This window comes from Malus domestica, chromosome 03 (genome assembly GCF_042453785.1).
Source record: "Malus domestica chromosome 03, GDT2T_hap1".
In the NCBI taxonomy this organism is placed as follows: domain Eukaryota; kingdom Viridiplantae; phylum Streptophyta; class Magnoliopsida; order Rosales; family Rosaceae; genus Malus; species Malus domestica.
This window is the reverse complement of record NC_091663.1, coordinates 8,981,540-9,002,730: the sequence shown is the minus strand read 5'-3', so window position 1 is coordinate 9,002,730 and position 21,191 is coordinate 8,981,540. Positions and strand designations below refer to the sequence as shown.

The 21,191-nt window shown below is 40.4% G+C and overlaps 2 protein-coding genes and 1 long non-coding RNA gene across 3 annotated transcripts; 1 reads left to right on the top strand and 2 right to left on the bottom strand.

Annotated features, from left to right (window-relative positions):
* Nucleotides 1-7,235: 7,235 nt before the first annotated feature.
* On the bottom strand, nucleotides 7,236-8,709 carry LOC139194421 (uncharacterized). Its single transcript, XR_011579231.1, has 3 exons — nucleotides 8,346-8,709; nucleotides 7,823-8,264; nucleotides 7,236-7,734 (listed from the first exon to the last, which is right to left on the bottom strand). It is a non-coding gene; the product is annotated as an uncharacterized lncRNA (long non-coding RNA).
* A 729-nt stretch (nucleotides 8,710-9,438) lies between these two features.
* On the top strand, nucleotides 9,439-10,232 carry LOC103421691 (histone H4). Its single transcript, XM_008359733.4, has 2 exons — nucleotides 9,439-9,578; nucleotides 9,679-10,232. The coding sequence occupies exon 2, from the start codon at nucleotides 9,705-9,707 to the stop codon at nucleotides 10,014-10,016; it is 312 nt and encodes a 103-aa protein (XP_008357955.1). The 5' UTR covers nucleotides 9,439-9,578; nucleotides 9,679-9,704; the 3' UTR covers nucleotides 10,017-10,232.
* A 4,189-nt stretch (nucleotides 10,233-14,421) lies between these two features.
* Nucleotides 14,422-15,654, bottom strand: LOC139194639 (uncharacterized). The gene is made up of 2 exons (XM_070819528.1): nucleotides 15,556-15,654; nucleotides 14,422-14,757 (listed from the first exon to the last, which is right to left on the bottom strand). The coding sequence occupies exons 1-2, from the start codon at nucleotides 15,652-15,654 to the stop codon at nucleotides 14,422-14,424; spliced, it is 435 nt and encodes a 144-aa protein (XP_070675629.1).
* Between the last annotated feature and the right edge of the window lie 5,537 nt (nucleotides 15,655-21,191).

The window sequence follows — 21,191 nt, the reverse complement described above, 5'->3', positions numbered from 1 at the left end:
TTGCTCCCCCCGAGGGACCAACCATGCTCTCCAGTGCGAGAGGGTAAACCAATTCCCCGACACCCATATGAGTTAGCTCTCCAAGACGGGAGGATAAACTTTACACTCCGAATATCCAAACGTGGATGAGCCTGGCTGCCCTAGTGTAACTAGATGCGCGATGGCTTGCGCCGGGATTCCTAGAAGTAGCCACAATGGTCTTTTTCAAGGCTTAGCTAACTGAAGGATTTTGGGTCTCTTGGCCTAATCCACGGGGAACCGGGCCCTAGAGACGGAAGGGGCACATTACGCAGTACGCCCTATAGACGGCTGCCCTGGAACCCTAAAGCTGCTACCGAGTGTACTAAGGTAGCTTACGGATTCCGGAAGATTGCCTACGGCTTGCCCTTCGAGCAGTAAAGCAGCGCTAGACTTATACAACCGCACATTCTTGTGAAAGGATAAACAAGCTAGCGCGCATATACGAAGTTTTATCCACTGCCGACATGCTACGTAGTCGATAAGCTTCACCTCTGCCAAGCGCGGAACAACCTACACCAAGTCCTAAAGTGTTATGATACTTGCTACGCAACCTACGAAATTGAAGAAAGTCAAGGTTAACAGCCTAGTGGTTACGCGGACTTGTCTGCTTCTGTAAGTAAGGCATCGGGCTGCCAACCCTATGGCTAACAACTTTGCAAAGTTCTACACCAATACCTACGGCTGCATAGGCTACGCGAGCTTGTCTGCTTATAAAAAAGTAGCATGCCTGCCACTGGTCTATCAAGTTTAAAGGTTAGGGCATGAACAAAAGAAGCGAAGATGAAGAAAAACGAAGGAAAACATGTTTATAAATAACTAGCAAAGGCCGAAGGAGTTCAAGCAAAACAAGAGCTACAAGGAAAAACAAAGAAAATCCTAAAAGCTACCTAGAATACTACACTACAGCAGCTTGGACATCCCACGACTACTCGGTCGCCACACCTTCAGCAGTCGTAACGCTCTTAGCAGCGGCATCATCCGGTGCTTCACCCTCGGCTGCCCCAGCCTGGGCACTAACTTCTCCAACTACTTCACCAATGGAAGCCTTAAAAGTAAAAGCAAGCAAGTCTTCTAGAGAAATAGAGAAGGTCTTAAAACCTCAAGCCCATCCTTCTCACCCTTCAGTTGCTCATTCTTCTTAAGCAAACTAACACGGACGCGCTGCAGCTCATCCACTCCCTTCTTAGCATAAGCAGCGAAACGAAGCTTAGAAACTGCAAACTTAAGATCTTGAATCTGAGAGAAGTGGGGGCAGAAATATTAGACCCCTTCAAAGCAACGAGCTCAGAATCTGCCATAGTATTTGCCATCTTCTTAGCAGCATTGCTATATTTGCATCATAGCAAGCAGAGCGGTCCTTCTATATTGGGTCGTATGCTTCGCAAACAAGCTTGGGCAAACAACCTTTCTGACGCCATCAACAAACTTGGCACAAGCATCCATGTTTTCAAGAGATCTGGTTTCAAAAGCACATAGATCTCAGCAGCCTCCCAAGAAGCAGGTTTAATGGATTTCTCACAGTTGCCTACGCGAGCAGTCTCCTTATTCCCAATAGGCGAATCTGTCTCAGCAGCTAAGGAATGGGCATTGGCGCCACTTTAGCAGTAAAGTCCACCTTATCGCTTTTCATAATAGTAAGCCTCTCCAGAGGTGAACCAGACTTAGCTCCAAACAGACGTCTTTGTACAAATTTCGGCACTAGGGGCATGATAGAACCTTTACGCTGAGCAATCTTATCAACAAACGTATTAGCCATTCTCGGCATGGAAGGCGCCACAAGCTCAGATCTAGCAGCTTCATTTTTCTTTCCATTGGAAGAAGTCATGCCAATCACAAGCCTCTCGGCAGCAAACGGATCCTCACGAGTAGCAAAGGAAGTTTTCGATTTTTTTCTCAACCAGCATCTCTTGTGCAGGCAGGAGGCCTGCATACCCAGCATTCCAGCAGCCCATGAGGCCCACAATCTCCTCATTTCTCTCAATCGCCAGCCTGGTCCGAGTCAGGTCCAAGAGCCCAAAGGACATGAGCCATACGGCTCGCCTAGCACTGCGCCCCAACGCCACAATCTGCGACCCCAGCAGCACAAGCTGCCTTTGGCTCAAGCCAAGCCAAGCTGCCCAAGCAGTGGTCCCTGCCACGACATCTCTTCGGTCCATGTCGAGCCAACTCCTGGCCCCTGCCAGCCGACGTGCCGCACCACCCCGACGGCTGCCCTGCAATAGCACTATCCAAGAAGAGGCAAGAAAAATTAAATTTTTCTTACATCGGTGCGGCACGGAGAAAACGAAGAAATAACGGAAGACGGTCATTTGCACGGGTAAGATGTAGAAGATTGCTAAAGGAGGGGGAACAAATATCCTCTAACTTTCTCTCTCTTGTTGGATAGAATAAATCGCTCTCCAAAGTTGATTTAATAACCCACTTAAGGTGGACTTAAATAGGCTTGAGAGAAATTTATTTCCCTTTCCTAGAAGGATCTAATTTCCTATTAGAAGAGAGAATCAACATCAAAGAGGGAAACAAATTCAAAGTTTCCTAAAGCAAGAAAATCTCTACACCTGTTGCCCTTTTTTGCGAGCAGCCCAACATGTGTGGGGGCATTTGTGGAGCCAAAAACGATCACAAAGTGACACGTGGACTTTGGGACAAAAGAAGACAAAAATACCCTTGAGGTATAACGGGATTCCTACGCGCAAGTAGTGGGTAATCATCCTCAACCAATTAAAAAATGCTCCAAAAGAGGTAACCAATTCCAAACTATCTCATTTTAGGTAATTATTTCCAAAACTTAATTTCTCTAATATATTATTTAGTTAATTAATTATCTAAATAATATATTCTTCCCATATCTCCTAAAATCATCTCTTAAAATCATAAATAATTGATTAATTAGGGGATCAACTCAATTAATCCCCTAATTGTCAATAAAGTGACCCAAATTAGTAGACAAAACCGGCCACCTCCCTTTGCTCCATACCTTTTCTGATTTTCTCCACCTTATTACCCAAATAAAGCTAGTCATTCAATTTGGTAACTTCCCATTTATTTTTCTCATATTTAATTAAGCCAATAAATTGGCTAATTACATCACAAACTCACCAAAAAACATACAAAGTGGCCGGCCACTTTCTTGGAAAAGTGGACCAACCTAGTCCTATAAATAGTCACCAATTTTTACCAAACACTCATTCCAAACCTCTTGCAAAAAATCCCAAATACTTTAAACACTATTTCTCTCTAAAATTCTAACTTTGGCATTGGAGGTTCTTCGGCCAAAGCTCCCCCCATTCATCGTGGGCGTGTGAGGCTTTTGGCCTTAACCTAAGGTGCTAGTTGTTTTGTAGGTGCAAAATCGTCCAAGATCGAGGAGGAGAAAATTTGCATCCACACATCCTCTTTAGTCTTTACAAGCCATTCACCACATCATTTCTTGTTTATAATTAAGGCAAGATTTTATAACTAGTCATTATGCTAATCATTTGGTTGTTCATGTTACTGAATGATGGAAGATGCTTACTATTATTATTAAAAATAATTTAGAATGATCAGAATCCAATTATCCCACCTTTTCTTTTAACCAAAGGCTATATATATGGTTCTTGAGGCAAAACTCTAGGACGGCGCTCTTGATTTTTTGTCGGCCGGCCGCCGGCCGTGGTTAAACCATTAATTATGTTAAACACTACGGAAAATCATACATAAAAAATAATATCTTGTTAGCTCCAAATCCAACAAAGGAGCTGCCACTTGCCAATCATTGCCCTGCCAAAAAACATGATGTACCTGTAAGTAGAGATTAAATCTTCTGAACCCAAAATGGGTGTGATTTCTCTATGATTCTAATTGTTGACCGACATGTATTTATAAACTTATTTTTTCTTAATTTTATTGTCATATACTTAATATGTATCAGATAATGATTGGGACCACAGAGAGACCACACCCAAAATGGATGCAGAAAATTTAATCTCGTAGGTTGTAGCCCAAACAGTTGAGTTCAAATTTTCTCCACTACTTTGTGTGTGACCTCTCTATGATCTCCATCATTGATTAAGACATGTTAAGTTTATGACAACATGGTTAAGAAGGATTAATTTTATAGACATGTGTCAGAGATGCCACATCGACACCACACACAAATAAGTACACAAGAATTTGAACCCCAAAAGTTCACTCAACACTCTTTGAGCAAATATTTGAAAGCTGAAATTTACTCTACTAAATTTATAATTGGGTAAAAGACTGTTTACTACCCTCATGTTTCGTGGTTTTCAACATTTAGTACATCAAGTTTTTTTCGTCTCAGATTCATACCTAAAGTGTAAATTTTAGGACAGTCTCATACATCCGTTAGTCAAACTGTTAAATCTGCCGTTAATTGTGACGTGGTGCCCATGTGGATAATGACTGGACGCCACGTGTCATCCACATTTTTGTTTTTTGTTTTTTTTATTCTTTCTTCTTCCTCCTCCTTCTTCTTCTTCTTTCTTCCTCCGACTGCAACTTTTTTTTTCTTCCTTCCTCCTTCTTCCTTCCCCTTCTTCCCTTTCTTCTTTCTTCTTCCTTCTCCTTCTCCTTCTCCTTCTTCTTCTTCTTCCTCCGAATCTGGGGAAGTTTTTTTTTTCTCCTTCTTCCTCCTTCTTCCTCCTTTTTCCTTCTCCTTCCTTCTTCTTTCTTCCTCTTCTTCTTTTTCTTCCTCCGAATCTGCCCAAATTCAGTTTTTTTTCTTTCTTCTTCCTCTTTCTTCCTCCTTCTTCTTCCTTCTTCTTCTTCTTCTTCTTCCTCCGACTGCAACTTTTTTTTTCCTCCTTCTTCTTTTTCTTCCTTCCCCTTCTTCTCCTTCCTCCGAATCTGAGGAAGATGAAGGATTTTTTTTTTTTTGAGGAAGTTGAAGAAGAAGGAGAAGGAAGAAGAAGGAAGAAGGAGAAGAAGGGGAAGGAAGAAGGAGGAAGGAAGAAGGAGAAGAAGGAGGAAGAAAAAAAAAGTTGCAGTCGGAGGAAGAAGGAGGAAGAAGAAGAAACAAGAAAAAAAAATGAAAAAAAAAAAAACTGAATCTGGGCAGATTCGGCGGAAGAAGAAGACGAAGAAGAAGAATAGGAAGGAAGAAGGAGGAAGAAGAAGGAGAAGGAGAAGGAAGAAGAAGGAAGAAGGGGAAGGAAGGAGGAGGAAGGAAGAAGGAGGAAGAAAAAAAAAAGTTGTAGTCGGAGGAAGAAGAAGAAGAAGAAGGAAGAAGAAGAAAAAAAAACGTGGATGACATGTAGCGCCCAATCATTGGCCACATGGGCGCCATGTCACAATTAACAGCAGATTTAACAGTTTGATTAACGGATGTATGAGACTATTTCAAAATTTACACTTTAAGTATGAATCTGAGACGAAAAAAACTTGATGTACTAAATGTTGAAAACCACGAAACATGAGGGTAATAAATAGTCTTTTACCCTTTATAATTTTATTTGAAGTTTTTACAAACACTAGTGTTGACACATAATTGACCAATAAATCTAACCATGCGGTCTTCAGTCTCTTAGTTTAAGTTATTTATCTAATTCAATAGTCAATATAATATATGGTTAAAATTCAATATTACATTGAAATAGGCTCGAGAAAATTGATCATTTTAAAAGTTTCTTTCGGCCGGTAATTGAGTGAAAATGGCACAAATAGAATTGGTGCCCCCGACTGGATAGGAAAAGGGAAAGGCAAAGCTTAATGATGGCGATCATGGTGGGATGATGAATCAGCAGAAAGACAAGAAGGGTCTTGTCACCACTGTAAAAACCACTACATTTGATAAAATAACAGAAAGAAGTGCATTTTATAGCACATGAAGAGCAGTAACAAAAATTTTGCACGCACAAGGTCTCTAGATTCTGAGACTTAATCATAGATTTTGCATAGCGCCTTCAGGATAATGCCTCCAAAAAGGTCCCCTTCGCACTAGCCAATGTGAACACAAAATATACACATATTTTTCGGATTCAGTTCATTAGATTTGAACTCAAAACTTCGTTTAAGAAGGCGAAGTATGATCAGATAAATATCTTGGCCACCCACTTCATTCATATTTTGGCATGGAAATGGAAAGCTTAACGAGCCGCTTTCAAAAACACGAGAACTATGAGGCTCACGTTACAACAAACACAGTTGATTCACTCACCTATTTTCATATGCCAAAGCTAATTTTTGATAACTCACTATGTCGACCGATAATATAGAAAATCTTTGCAGTCATGCCATCTTATTTTTCTTTTTACTTTTCCGAGCCTTCTTCAATGGTATAGCATGCAACAATCGCTTAAGAGGACAAAACTTCACTTGATGAGGAGCCTTCCTTTTTGGTCTGGATTTCCCTACATCGATGTATAAGAAACACTTAGCCGAGCCTGGTAGTGCAGGTTTGTAACTAAGCAGGGCATTAAAGCGATTGATGGGTGATGGAATCTTGGTTAAGCGAGGCCATGGTGTTTGAAATCTGTTCACCACTCTTGTGAAGTCAATTTAAGCATGCCCTAAGCCCCTCGGGTTAGTAGGGGCACCCCACCCTTACGAGGGGTAGCAAACAAACAAACACACATGTATACGAAACAATTAAGCATTACTCCAAAGGTGCAGATGAACTCGGGGTGGACGTTATAGAAGGTGAAACTGATGCAAATTTAAGAATTAACTTGCCAAAAACAAACGTTGGCAATCGATAGATAGCTAAAGAAACAATATCATCCGTGAAGGGTTGAAGCTCGCGAGCAGGGGTTGTGCTCATCTGCAGGTGGAAATGGATTCGCTAGAAGCCGTGGCTGCTTGTGCTGGAGGATTGGCGGATCTCTCTAGTCTCGGTTTCATTGCTGCTGATATCAAGGAGCTGTTGGCTGAGTTTCCCAGGTGTACGATTTCGTATATATCCCGTAGTTGTAATGGTGTGGCAAATCGCCTTGCCAAGCTAAGTTTATCTTGTAGTGACTAAGTTGTTTGGTTTGAGGAACCCCTGGATTCTATTTGGGAGATGCTCAACCAAGACTTGTGTTCTATTTGATCATTTCAATAAAACTACGGAATCTTCATTCAAAAAAACAAACAATATCATCTAGATGACTCGTTGAGCAACGAAACCTCCAACACTCAAACCTTAACAGCTAAATTCATGTTTTTAGTTGGTTAGTCAGGAACACATTCTCTTTATGAAATGGTGAGTCTGGCGAGCCAACGCAAACAGATTACTAACTGTAACAAGCCCATCTTAAGAACAAAAAGCCCCCATATCCAAGCAGATCAGAACACTTAACTGCCACATATAATCAAACGAAAAGAAAAGGCGTTGAAGAGAGGACATGCATGCTGAAGAAAATTAAATCGTACCTGATATAGATTGAACCGAGTCTATATCAGCTTTCCCGTCTTCGTTCTCTTCCATTGTCACTTCCCTTGACCCATACCTTGCAACTGAATAATCATCAATCTCTCGCAGGCGCCGCCATACAATCATTAGACTCCAGAATAGGAACCTGGTTTGCAAGTACAACTGTATCATCTCCAGATTCCCTATGTAGTTCCTTTTTCTGAAATACGCAATGACGATGAATTGAAATACAGATATTTTTCTTCTTTACTCTCCACAGGTAGCATTTTAAAAATTTCATCCATCACATCAATTCGTGTATCAGAACCATTCACACGCAAAGCCTCTTCACTGGGAGGAGTAGGAATATCTGAATCCTGGTAATTAGTGGAAACTTCAACTTCAGAATTAGCAGTACAAGTATCATTCAACCCAATGTTTAACGCTTGAAATGTTAAATTATACCATTAGGTGGCACAGCATCCAATTCCCGATTAGTCACGCACGTCTGTGATTGCGAATCATGAATCTCGTTCACAATCAAGTCAATATTCCCATCTGTACCATCTGCATTGTTTGGTTTTGCTTCAGAGGTTAATGCAGGAGCTTTAGTTTCCACAGCATCAATAGAAGCTTTCGCAGTATGACAAGATGGATATAAATTCTGAGGATTTTCACAGTCAAAACATCTCCACAAGACTATCACACAAGCAAGATTGACCTGATCGAGGAAAAGAAGCCTTATCAGGTTGTTCTGATACTACAGCAGTCACAGTCGATTGTTCAATTGCCTCAGAAGCAGAAACGGTGTTTTTACAACTAGCCATTGATTGGGATACGACCAAATCATTGCCAGATATCAGATCCTTGACTTGAAACCCAAGTGACGGCATTAGATATTACAGTCCTGCAAGACATTAATCGTAAGTGTTTTTGAATGAGTTAGACAACAAATCTTCGAGACTGAGATTTATGAAAGCTATCATACCTGCAATTTCTTGAACTAGACGCTTTAGCTCGCTCCAGAGAGAGTCGAAGCAATGACATTAAGTGCTCATTTGGATGTACTTTTAAAATGATTGAAAACGCTTTTAGTGAAAATGTTTTTGGAACCAATTCTTAGTAAAAATGTAAGTAAATTTCGGAAAAACACTTTTCTGTAAGAAGCACATAACTTGTGCTTTTGGAACAAAAAAACATTTTCTTTAAAAGCGCTTTCAGCAATTTTAAAGACACATCCAAATGAGTCCTAAGTTTGCAACATCATATGACCCCGTAAATTCATTTGCAGTCGGGGCAAGAGCAGCACTGGAAATTATTAGATTCCTTCCTCGAGTCCAATCTACCAGCAACTGAAGAACAACATGGGAGATGATGAGTAGTTGTATCCATCAGAAGCTAACATATATACCAACAATTACTCAATACGGGAGATGATAAGGAAGTGAAATATTACGACGTTCTTGTAAGATTTAATTTCAAAACATCATGATATTTTTCGTCACGAAAATGCAAATTTTTGTTGTTTATTGCTTCGGATATGCAATATCAATATAATAATTTCCAATTAGCTTTACAAAATCCTCACCTTAGCATTGGTTACTATTTGCTTTCTGGATTGAACATCGGCAATGATATCACATGAGATTTCAAAACACTGGGCCTCACAAAGCCCATTCGCAAAACAGCGGTGAAGTGAAAGATGTGTAAACAGCTGGGCCTCACAAAGCCCACTGAGAAACCAAAAGAACCACAACACTAAGTGCTGTTGACCAACAATACGAACGAGAATTATTTCCGGATTCTCTTCGTGAGGATTTCGGTGATCATTCAATTACATTTGTTCATTATATATCATGCAATCATAAATTATTATAAAATTATATATAAATAATTTTTAACGAAAATTAAGTACACGACGTATGATGAATAGATGTAATTAGAGAATTTCTGATTTTTTCGCAAACCTGGAGAGAATCCTCATTGCAAAAAAACAAGCGCAGGAAACTTAAAAACACCCCACGTCATCGATCCTCACTTCACCTCCATCTCACCGTCAGTGCAAATCCATCGACGGTCCAAAACCTTCTTCTCCAGGAAGCACACGGATCGAGCCTCGTTCTCAAAATCCCACATTGCCCTATAAATGCCCTCAGAATCCAAGCAACGTCATTCATTTCGTAAAAGCAAACCATTCTCTCACTTACTCTGCAACTCTCAGGTCATTTTCCGCTCCCTCTAACATCTCATAACTCTGAAGTTTCACAAATTAGGGTTTCAAATTCTCTCTCGGACTTCTAATTTTTGAATTTTGTGTTCAGATTTTTGAAATTTTCGGCTCGCAACAATGACGGGACGTGGAAAGGGAGGCAAGGGACTGGGCAAGGGAGGAGCGAAGCGTCACCGTAAGGTCCTCCGCGACAACATCCAGGGCATCACCAAGCCGGCGATTCGCCGCCTGGCCCGCAGAGGCGGCGTGAAGCGAATCAGCGGCCTGATCTACGAAGAGACCCGCGGCGTCCTCAAGATCTTTCTCGAGAACGTGATTCGGGACGCCGTTACCTACACGGAGCACGCCAGGAGGAAGACGGTGACGGCGATGGACGTTGTTTACGCTCTCAAGAGGCAAGGCAGGACTCTGTACGGGTTTGGGGGTTAGGGTTCTGGTGGGAAAAAGTCTTGCTGTCAAGAAAGGACTGGTGATTTGGTGTTTGTATTGTTAGGGTTTAGGTTTCGATGGCTGATGCTGTAATTAGTGTCGTAGTTCGTGGTGTTTTTCAATGTTGGTTCAATCTCAAAGTTGCAATTTGTAATTCGTTCTCTGGATTCTAATTTCTGAAGAAATTAATAGAATTTTGGTTTTGGTATGTGCAAATTATGAGTGTTTTTTTTTCTCTTTCCGAAGAATTTTGGTTTTGTTTGAATTTTGACTATTTATTTTTTCTTTATACGTTTCTTTTCTTGGGAACCTTAACGAATACATCTGGTATTGTTTATTTTAATGAAAAATCATATCTTTACATTAAAAAGTTAATTTTGGTATTATTTACTTTACTATTTATTTTATCTTTATTATTAAAATTCAAAGTTTTCAAGCTTTTTTCATTAGTTTTCTTTTTCTTTTAACCATTAAAAAGTACAGTAATGTTTTTTTTCTTTCTTTCAATATAATATATGCGATATTGTATACGTAAGGAGTTTTAATTTAAGATACAATAGGGAGAGGAAGATTTCAACTACCAATTTACTATTTAGCAAGTTAATTGTTTTTTTTTCTTTCTAAAAGGAAACTCATTGTAGCGGGAAATTATTCTTCGTGATGGAAATATGAGTGGTACATCACGTGTTTTTATCTAAATTGTGGGAAATTTTATTTTTAAAGTTATTAACTTTTGAACAAACATATCGTACTATTTGTATAATGACATGTGGTGTATGATCACATTGAAAAATCTCTCCATAGTAGCGTCAGGAATCAAATTCAAGGTGTGCTATGTGAAATACTAGTCTCAAACTCTATCGGTTCGTTGGGCCACCGTATGGTGGTTAATTATTGCTTACTTGAGCATAACAATGGAGCTATTCAATTGCTTAAGTGGAAGGAAGAGGTAAGTTGCAAGCCTATCATTGTTTCCTATAACACGATCATCGACAATCTTTTGGAAAGATAGTATGATTGTTGATGTGATGAACCTTTTCTCTTAAATGATGAGTAAAAGTATTGACCCTGATATCGTTACCTATAATTCTTTGATCATGGAGTATCCAAATTATGGGAGTTGAAAAACGTTAAGGGGTTGTGTTGATGCACAAAACCGGAGGTCTTGGAACAACGTAAATCCGACTGTGGATCTACAAGTAATGTAAATAACACAAGATGTATCGTGGTTCACCACAAGGTTTGGGCTACGTCCACACTGATTATGTATTTATTTGAGGGAGAGAAAGCTCTGAGAGTGGGCGTTTTGAGAGGGGGTGAGAGGGCCTATGAATTGGCCTCCGAAATGGCCTCCCCCAATTGTGAGGGTGAAAGGTCCTTTTATAGAATAAGGACTCTTCACTTATTACATATTTACCCCTTCCTTTATTACATAATTACATTTAAGTTCCTCGAGTATTTGTACGAGATCTAAATACGAGGCCCTAAATATGGTATAAACAGTAGTCCCTCAAGTCTTCAGTCAAGAAAGTCTTTTGGCTGGAGACTTGAAATTCAGTCCATGTGTGGGCCGAAGTAACTAGATGTTGTCTTGAACTGATGCTCGATATGAGGCAGTGCTCAATCTGAAATGATGCTCAACTAGAAGTAGCACACTGCGAGGTTGCTCGGCTAGTGGCTTATGTTGCCTTGGTTGGCTCGGCTTTGTGGCGTAGGGAGTTCCTTTTATAGAATAAGGGTTCACTCCTCAACACATGAATGATGGTTTATGAGTGATGCTCGCGGCGAGGCGGTTGCTCAGCTGACGGCGATGCTTTCTAACAAAGGTGAGGGAGTCCCTTTTATAAAATAAGGGCTCGCTCCTCAATACATAAGTGATGGGCTAAGTCCCCCAAGTATTTTTCATGAGTGCTCTCTAATGAAAGTAAGGGAGTCCCTTTTATAGAATAAGGGCTCGCTCCTCAGTACATAGATAATGGGCTAGAGTTAATGCTCGCGGTGAGGCGGTTGCTCAGTAGGCGGCGATGCTCTCTAATGGTGGTGAGGGAGTCCCTTTTATAGAATAATGGCTCGCTCCTCAATACATAAGTGATGAACTAGGAGTTATGCTCGCGGGGAGGCGGTTGCTCAGCCAGCGGCGTTACTCTCTAATAAAGGTGAGGGAGTCCCTTTTATAGAATAAGGGCTCACTTCTCAATACATAAGTGATGGGTTAGGAGTGATGCTCGCGGCGAGGCAGTTGCTCAGTTGGCGGCGTTGCTCTCTAATGAAGGTGAGAGAGTCCCTTTTATAGAATAAGGGCTCGCTCCTCAATACATAAATACAGGCTAGAGTTAATGCCCTTTAATGGTGGTGAGAGAGTCCATTTTTATAGAATAAGGGCTCGCTCCTCAATACATGAATGATGGGCTAGAGTTCCCCAAGTATTTTTCATGAGGCCCGGTTGAGGCCCAATATATGGTACATAATGTAGTCCCCCAAGTCTTCGATCAATAGAGTATGTTGGCTGGGGACTCCAAATTGAATCCATGTATGGGCCGAAATGGCAGTTGTTCGGAGGCGGTATTTATATACCTTGCACTGAAGCTTTGTAGGTGAAGCTTTACAAGTGAAGCTTTGAAGCTAGAGCTCTGTAAATGACGCTTTTGAAGCTAGAGCTCTGTAAATGAAACTTTTGAAGCTGATTGACATGAGTAATGCTCATGAATGTTTATGTTGATTGACATGAGTGATGCTCATGGATGTTGTCATGAGTGATGCTCATGAATGTTAACATGAGTGATGCTCATGAATGTTGACATGAATGATGGTCATGAATGTTTATGTATGATTGTCATGAGTGATGCTCATGAATGTTTATGTATGAATGACATGAGTAATGCTCATGTATAATTTGGAGTACCGAGCGTACTTTTGATCACCTGGTTGGTGGAATGAAGGAGAGTACGGGTTGTACATTTCATCACCTAGTTGGTGGCATGAATGGCTAGTTGCCAAATGATATTAGAGTACGGGTTGTACATTTCATCACCTGGTTGGTGGTAATAGCGGCAGGTTGCCGAATAATTGTGGAGTACTGGGCGTACTTTTGATCACCTGGTTGGTGGTACTAGAGGGCTTGGCTCTTTTGGGCATATGGGCCTTCACCCATGACATTGTAGCCCATTATTTTGGGTTTTTTTTATTTTTTATTTTTACCCTCTGATGGGGTTTATACATGTCTTCGAAAGATAGGAAAAATACATCATAAAAATAAGAAAAGTAAATCACATCATTCTGGTGGGGTGTTTACTCCTTGCTTTTGCTTTCTTTTTCCCACTGCGTTTCTTTGCTCAAGTAGACATATCCTCTGGGTCTTCAGAAAGTGATTTCACATGGCTACCATCCTGTAAAGAAGATGCTCCTTGAAGCAGGAAAGCAAGAGTGTTGTTCGGATATGGGCACATGCAAGCTTTGCATAGTTGCAGCAGATAATTGCAGTGGAGATAATATATATAACAGATGAGTGCATGGTTGGAGTTTGTGGAGGACTCGTTGGTGGTGCCCATGCCACTGCTAGTGGTTGATTGCTTTTGCCTGTTTTTTAATGATGATGTCTCTTTCTTTTTGAGTTGGTGGTCAACACATTAATTCGTCAGATAAAAAATTCTTATCTTCTTTCATCAGCTTTCTCTGTCCACCATGACATTGAACCTTAGCTCCATGATATGGGTCCATCTGAAAAGCAACTTGAGATTGATTGTATGATCCGAAAGCTACGTCGTTTGAGCTGGGATTAATTGTATTCTCCAGTCATCAGCACTCCACAGCTCCCCCAAATCCAATCGAGATCCTCCTGGGTCCTGGTGGAGCAGCAGCCTCCGGGTCGTGGCCAACCCGACATTCTTCGCGGCCCTATGGTAATGGGCGCCCGAATCCGACTCGTTGTGGTACCAACCGACCGATTTCTGTTCTTCTAGAACAATCTGCGATATACCTTGCTTAACGGTCTGTTTGTTTTGGCGGATCTCGTGGATGGTGGCGGAGATTTTCCAGTAGAGAGGGCGTTGATTTGTGCGGAAGCCATTTTCGAAAGCCTTCAGGTTGTGCAGAAAACCCTAAACCTTCCCTGGGGATTGGGAAAATGAGAAAAGCTAAAGAGAGAGAGGTGAAGTCTTTGATGGCAAATATGGTGGTATCTAGTTCGTGTTTTCGAGATCCAGAGCTTGGGGCTTGGGATTCTGCTTTTGTAGTGGTAGAGCCGATGCCGAGACCAAGGACCATGCGGACTTAACAAACCCGATGGCCTTGTAGGCGGTGATTTTCTTTAACTCATCCTGGGTTGGAATCACAGACGATGTAGGAGGTGATAGGGGGGCGTTGCCACCGGAGACTTGAAACAGCGACGAAGTAGAAACTGAGTTGTCTAACCCTTAAGCATGAGGGAGGCTGCAACTTTAGGATAAATGGAAGGAGGAACATGCATAGATCTGTTTGTAGGAAGGATCTGCTCTTTCGCATCTGAGCCCATTTGTTGACCAGCATAGGCTACAAGATCTCCAACTTGCCTGCCTATTAGATCTGGTCCCACAGCTATCACGACTCCACAAGCCTCGACACCTGGGGTGTAAGGAAGTGTAGCAGCCTTATAAAGGCCCTTGCGGTAGTACACATCAGTGAAATTAATCCCGATGGCCTCCTTCTTGACGTGAATCTCGCCCTTCTTCGGCTCCCCTACTTCCACATCTTCCCATTTCAACACCTCAGGACCACCATGTTCATGGATTTAGATGGCTTTAACCATCTTTGTTGCAGGTGGTGATGTTGCTACTTCTGCGACGTCGTATTAGTCATCTTCAAGGGCCTCCTGCATCTCTTATTGCAGGCCTCGGCAATCACTTTTCATCCTGCATCTGGGCCAAACCCACCACTCTTTGTCGCCCGACCTCTCTCTCTCTCTCTCTTCTGTCACGCGTTTAGTGAGGTTTCCCGTGACTTAGAGGAAAAAAATGGAGTCATTTGATTGGATGGGATGAGGTATCTTGTTAAAAATGTTGGGATGTTTGTGCTCTAGGTTTGGGTTTCTACAGATCCATGGTGGTTGGAAAAAAATGAAAAAGAACCGACATGATTTTTTGTGTCGTTTCCTACAGACGGCGCCAAATGTTGCACAAAACCAGAAGGTCTTGGAACAACGTAAATCCGACTGTGGATCTGCAAGTTATGTAAATAACACAAGATGTATCGTGGTTCACCCCAAGGTTTGGGCTACGTCCACACTGATTATGTATTTATTTGAGGGAGAGAGAGCTTTGAGAGTGGGCGCTTTGAGAGGGGGTGAGAGGGCCTAGGAATTGGCCTCCCCCAATTGTGAGGGTGAGGGGTCCTTTTTTAAAATAAGGACTTTTCACTTATTACATATTTGCCCCTTCCTTTATTACATAATTACATTTAAGTTCCTCGAATATTTGTGCGAGATCTAAATACGAGGCCCTAAATATGGTATAAACAGGTTGTTTAATGAAATGGTGAGCAAAGGTATATTTCCGAATTTGCACACCTTCAATGTCTTGATAGACACCCGTTGTAAAGAGGGTTTGGTCAGGGAAGCAAAAAGTATGTTTGAAATGATGACTGAAAGAGATATCAGCCCTGACATAGTTGCTTATAATTCTCTTGTGGGGGTTATTGCTTGAGAGGAGAAATGGGTGAGGCAAAAAAAGGTTTTGGACTAATGCTCAGCAAGGACTACATAGTTGATGCTTATGGTTACAACATAATCATAAATGGCTATTGTAAGCATAAAAGGATAATGAGGCAGTAATGATTTTTAAGCAAATGTCTCGTAGGGCAGTCGTTTAGGATGTCGTTGCTTCTAACACTCCCATGGACGGTTTTTGCAAAGTAGGGAGAATACAAGATGCACAAAAGTTGTTCACTTAGATGCAAGAACTCCCAATGGCATTCAAACTATTTCGTGAGATGGTAGGTAAAAAGTTGGATCTAGATATTTGGAGTTATAATAGTCTCATCGAAGGCTTGTTCCTTGGTGGTAAAATTGAATATGCAAGGAATCTCTTTCGCGGTTTATCATCAAGAGGTCTTCAACCTAATACCAGGATGAGTAACATAATGCTTGGTGGATTTTGTAATGGAGGGCTAACAAGTGAAACGGAAAAGTTACTTAAAGAAAATGGAAGAGAAAAGTTGTTCTCCAGATGGTTGGACCTATAACATAATCATCCGAGGTCTTTTCCATAACAATGAGTCATTAGAAGCAATGGAACTTATTCAACAAATGGTAGAGAAAGGTTTTTCTACAGATGCATCAACTGCTGAATTGATAATTGATTTGATGTCTAAAGATAAAATAGATCCTGTTTTTTTTACCATTGATAGGAAGACCGTAATGAAATTAATTTCTATCTTGGAAAGTTGAAACAGATCCGTCAAATGTTGACAGTTAATTTTGAAAAGTTTCACCTTTCAATGCATCATCTGATAGAGAAATTTATATGTTACTAATATGAGATTGCGAAATCTATTCGAGTAGCATGGTATTTGAGCTGAGCCTTGAATGTTGAAGGAGAAATAAAAATATTGAGGTAGTGTTCTTCAAGTCACTCTATGGATGCCAAGGATGCTAATTTAGGAATAAATATTGGTGTGTGACCTTCTCTGGAATAAGTTTTTTACGGGTTATTCTATGATCTCAGCTACATCGTCTATAGAGTCTCTCTTCTGATTATAACACTACGCATACATTAGAGCTAAAGAAAATGACTGACCCCCTGCTTTTTTTTTAATTACAATCAATGTTAGTGGAGGTGCATAGCGAGAATAAAAGAGCGACCCTAAACCAACAATGTGCGAGGGTCCGGTATGGAGAGAACGTCTATCGTACGTAGCATTACCTTTGCTTTGCTTTGCAAATAGGTTGTTTCCACAACTCAAGGGTCATAAAGGAGCACCCATGACCTTTCTAATAAGGGTAAAATTGTAAACAATTGAGTTTGTTATAAGGTTGTTATAACATTTTTGTAATTAACTAGTGATTAGTTAGATGAATATGTAATTAGTTGTTAGCACAAGTGAGTGAGTCACTAGTATATATACACTAAATATGTAATCTTATTCTGTCATGAAATGAAACTATAACTTTCTATTATGGTATCTCTCACCTAAGTTTTACGACCTTTGATCCTCTTTCTCGTGCTTCCCGCTCTTCTTCTTGCAGCTTTAAACCCTAGAAATCCAGCCATGGCGACTTTTGGTTCTCCTTCCTCTGAATCTGCTTCTCTAATTCATCCTGCTCCGATAAATTATTGCCCTAATTCTTCAACATCGTTGACAATTTCGTCGATTACGATCTGGAATATTGGATCTATGGTTCCAATGAAGCTTACAACAACAAATTATCTCACCTGGAGTGCTCTGTTTGATCCGATCTTCCGCTGTTACAATCTCACCAGAATCACTAACGGCACGATGACTGCTCCGTCGAAATTTCTTCTTAACTCGTCTGGTAATCGTACCTCTACTTTGAATCCTCAATATGTTACTTGGTTTGAGAATGATCAAAACATCTTGATTTGGATTAGTTCTACACTCACGAATTCTCTCATTCCATACACTGCTGTAGTCAATTTGACTCGAGCTATGGTCAAAATTGGAATCATTACTCGCGACTGCATCACAATCGCACATTCATAAACTTTGTTCTCGTCTTTGTAACATCACGAATGGTGATTCTACGACTGCAATCTGTGTTCAACAAATTGAAGAAATTTCTGATGCACTTGCAAATGCTGGAGCTCCGATTGAAGACTCTTAGTTGATATCTATGATTTTACATGGTGTGCCCTTTGAGTATGAATATTTTATCGATGCAATCCAATTTCGACTTGGTTCCACTACCATTGATGAACTCCATGGCTTTCTTTTAAGCAAAGAGCTTCAGTTAACTATTCATAAGAAAACCTATTCGTCGGCATCAATTCAAGCCTTCCATTCTTCTGTTGGCCTTCTGCTAACACCGACTGGTGATTCAGGTTCTCAGGCATTCTTTACTCATAGTGGACCCAACTTTAATTCCTATGGTCCTCAACATCGTGGCAATTTCTACAACCTTAGGAATGATAACAATTGTGGAAATCAGAGGTATAATCAAGGCTTTCAGGGTAATCAAAGGTTTAATCGAGGCAATCAGGGTAATCTAGGTACAACCGTGGCTCTTGTTCTCAATATAACAATTCTACCAGAAATATCTCTTGCCAAATTTGTCACCGAATGGATCATGAAGCTGCAGAGTGCCCTCAACTCATGAATCTAACTTTTGGTACCAAGAATTCTCAAACTGCACACAATGCAACCACTACTTCTGAAGGAAGATTTGTGAAAACATGTTCATTTGAATAACATCTATAGCATGCATTTAACAATTAAAAGGCGGAATCATGCTTGCATGCATTCAAAAACAAAACATTACCCATGAAATTCAAAGCCTAGTAGATTGGTGAACCAAGACTCAACTCAAATCAAAGTGAGTTGAGAAATTTATACCTTTGTAGATTCCTCTTTGCATAAGCAAAGGCTAATCACCCAAAGAGAGGGCCTTCATTCCTTGCTTCTTAGATCCATGGATTTGGATGGAAGAATACAGTTCTCCAAGTTCCCAAAATTGAGAACCTCTAAGTCTCCACACCAAGGTTAGATTGGAGAAGAAATGAGTGACCTTAGAGGAGTGGGATTGCTAGCTAATCCCTCCAAGGGGGCCGGCCTCTTTAGAGAGAAAGGAGAGCTTTGTGTTCTCTCCAATTTCTTAAAAGAAACCCTTAATGAATTTTAGGCTATAAAGTTCTTTATATAGTCACTTCTTTAAATGACCTAAAGAACCAAAAACCCTAATTCAACACACATGGCCGGCCACATAAGGGATTTGGGCTTTTGTGCCTTTGTGAATCTTTATTCATTAAATTGTCATACAACTTAAGTCAATGGGTTTGACGTTCGAAGCCCATTGGGCCTTAAGGTCCAAAACTATCCCGAGGTCTTTAACGAACTTATTCGTTTGATTAATTAACATATTAATTAATCATTGCCATAAATAATTAAACCATTTAATTATTCTTACTCATCTCCATTGTTTCTTCAATCTCCACCTTACACGGTGTACGATCCATTAGGTTCCTTTTAGCGAGGCAGTGGACGATTAAAACTCTTTCAAATCGATTGTGAATTGAAACTTACTTTCAATTCTCCCTTTAGTGTTTATACACGTTTAGGGCTTCCACAAACCAAGAGTGACACCTAGCAGCATATCATGGTTACCCAAGCTAATCAGAAGAGGTAGAGAACCTATTCAGTTTAGGATTACAAATGCAATACGGTCTTTCTCTAATACAATACTCTTGACCACATTGTTTGGATTGATAGTTTATTCATGTCTACTATCCAATGTGATTCGTGTGCTTATATAATTACCTTGAATGTGATTTGGAACGACTTTCCTAAATCTCATTCATACTCTGGCCAGAGATTCTTAATCATATCATAGAGTATTCTTCCTAAAATGGTTTGAAGGTTAGAGATCCCTTGTTGCGCATTCACTTGCCTCCATAGCTAAGTGGCTTAACCCCAACTATGACGTGGACACCCTCATGATGGAGTGACTTTGACATAATCAAAGATCAAGGACTTAACCACAAGACAACTATGATGCCTCAGGTCAAAGGACTACTTTGCATTATCCCAACCATGAGCTCTCATGTGACATGAATATGAGAACTCTTCGTTGATCGTGTTCAGTGAACTCATTCTCTATTGAGCACCTATGTGCTTGTCTTGATGTCACACATACCAATGACTCGAGACTAGTCACTCTCCCTGAGAGAAGACACAGCACGTACTGATCTTAACGGACTGTCAATGCCCAATTGGCAATCCTATGATCAGGAACGTTTAGGATGTGTCTACGAAAGAATGGTCTCATGAATCTAACTTCTTTAGATTGCATTCTCCCAATCACATATTCCTTGGACTTATCGTTTAAGCATATAACATTTATATGAGACGGCTCAAACAATAATCTTTGCCCTTGATATTAAACTAGATTAGTTTAACATGTGAAATGTCCGTAAAGTATCATCATATGATTGGTTTTAGGGCACATTTCCAACAACTTCTACATGGCTTCTTGATTTTAGTGCTAGTTCTCACATGACTAATTCCTACAACAATCTACAAAAGCATGAGGCATGCAATGGGCTGAGCAAGTTTATATTGTTGATGGCAAATGTGTGCCTATGCTTAATTCTGGTTTATCTACACTTAATATTGCCTCTCATTGTTTTGATCAATGTCTTGCATGTTCCTTATCTTAAGTAAGATTTGATTTCTGTAAGCCAATTCATACTTGATAATTGGTGTTCTATTCATTTGTATCATTTTCACTTCATTGTGAAAGATCTTTCTTCGGAGAAAACGCTCTTTAAAGGTCATGTGAGAGCTGGATTCTACCTATTTCATACATCTCCTATTGCTGGAAATCAATAGGCATTTGCAGCATATGCTAAAGCTTCACATGATACTTGGCATCAAAGATTGGGCCATCATGCATTCAAAATACTAAATAAGCTAGCATCTAAATCCTGTATTTCAGTTTCAAGTTTGTTTATACCATACTTAGGGCCTCCATATTTAGATCTCGTACAAATACTCGGGGGACTTAAATGTAATTATGTAATAAATGAAGGGGCAAATATGTAATAAATGAGGAGCCCTTATTCTATAAAAGGACTCATCACCCTCACAATTAGAAGATGCCAACTCCTAGGCTTGAAGCCCCCTCACCCTCTCACATTACAGAGGTTCTCTCCCTCACAATCCTCTCAAAGAAATACAATAATCAGTATGGACGTAGCCCAAACATTGGCGTGAACCACGATACATCTTGTGTTATTTACATTTCATGCAGATTCACGGTCGAATTTACGTTGTTCCAAGACCTTCGGTTTTGTGCATCAACATTTGGCGCCGTCTGTGGGAATCGATACAAAAAGCTATGTCGGTTCTCTTTCATTTTTTCATCTCACCACCATGAGACCTCACCACACTCCACCTTGAATATGCAAAACCCACACAGAAACACAAACTTTACACACCCATTCGATATCTTCACCGACAAGATCATCCACG

Bases quoted from the DNA above. Each gene is read 5' to 3' on its own strand.
- LOC139194639 (XM_070819528.1), bottom strand. From the start codon at position 15,654: ATGTCAGGGCTGATATCTCTTTCAGTCATCATTTCAAACATACTTTTT. The intron at 14,758-15,555 runs GTGTGCAAATTC...GGTGGTCCTGAG, and splicing joins TGTCTATCAAGACATTGAAG to GTGTTGAAATGGGAAGATGT.
- LOC103421691 (XM_008359733.4), top strand. From the start codon at position 9,705: ATGACGGGACGTGGAAAGGGAGGCAAGGGACTGGGCAAGGGAGGAGCG.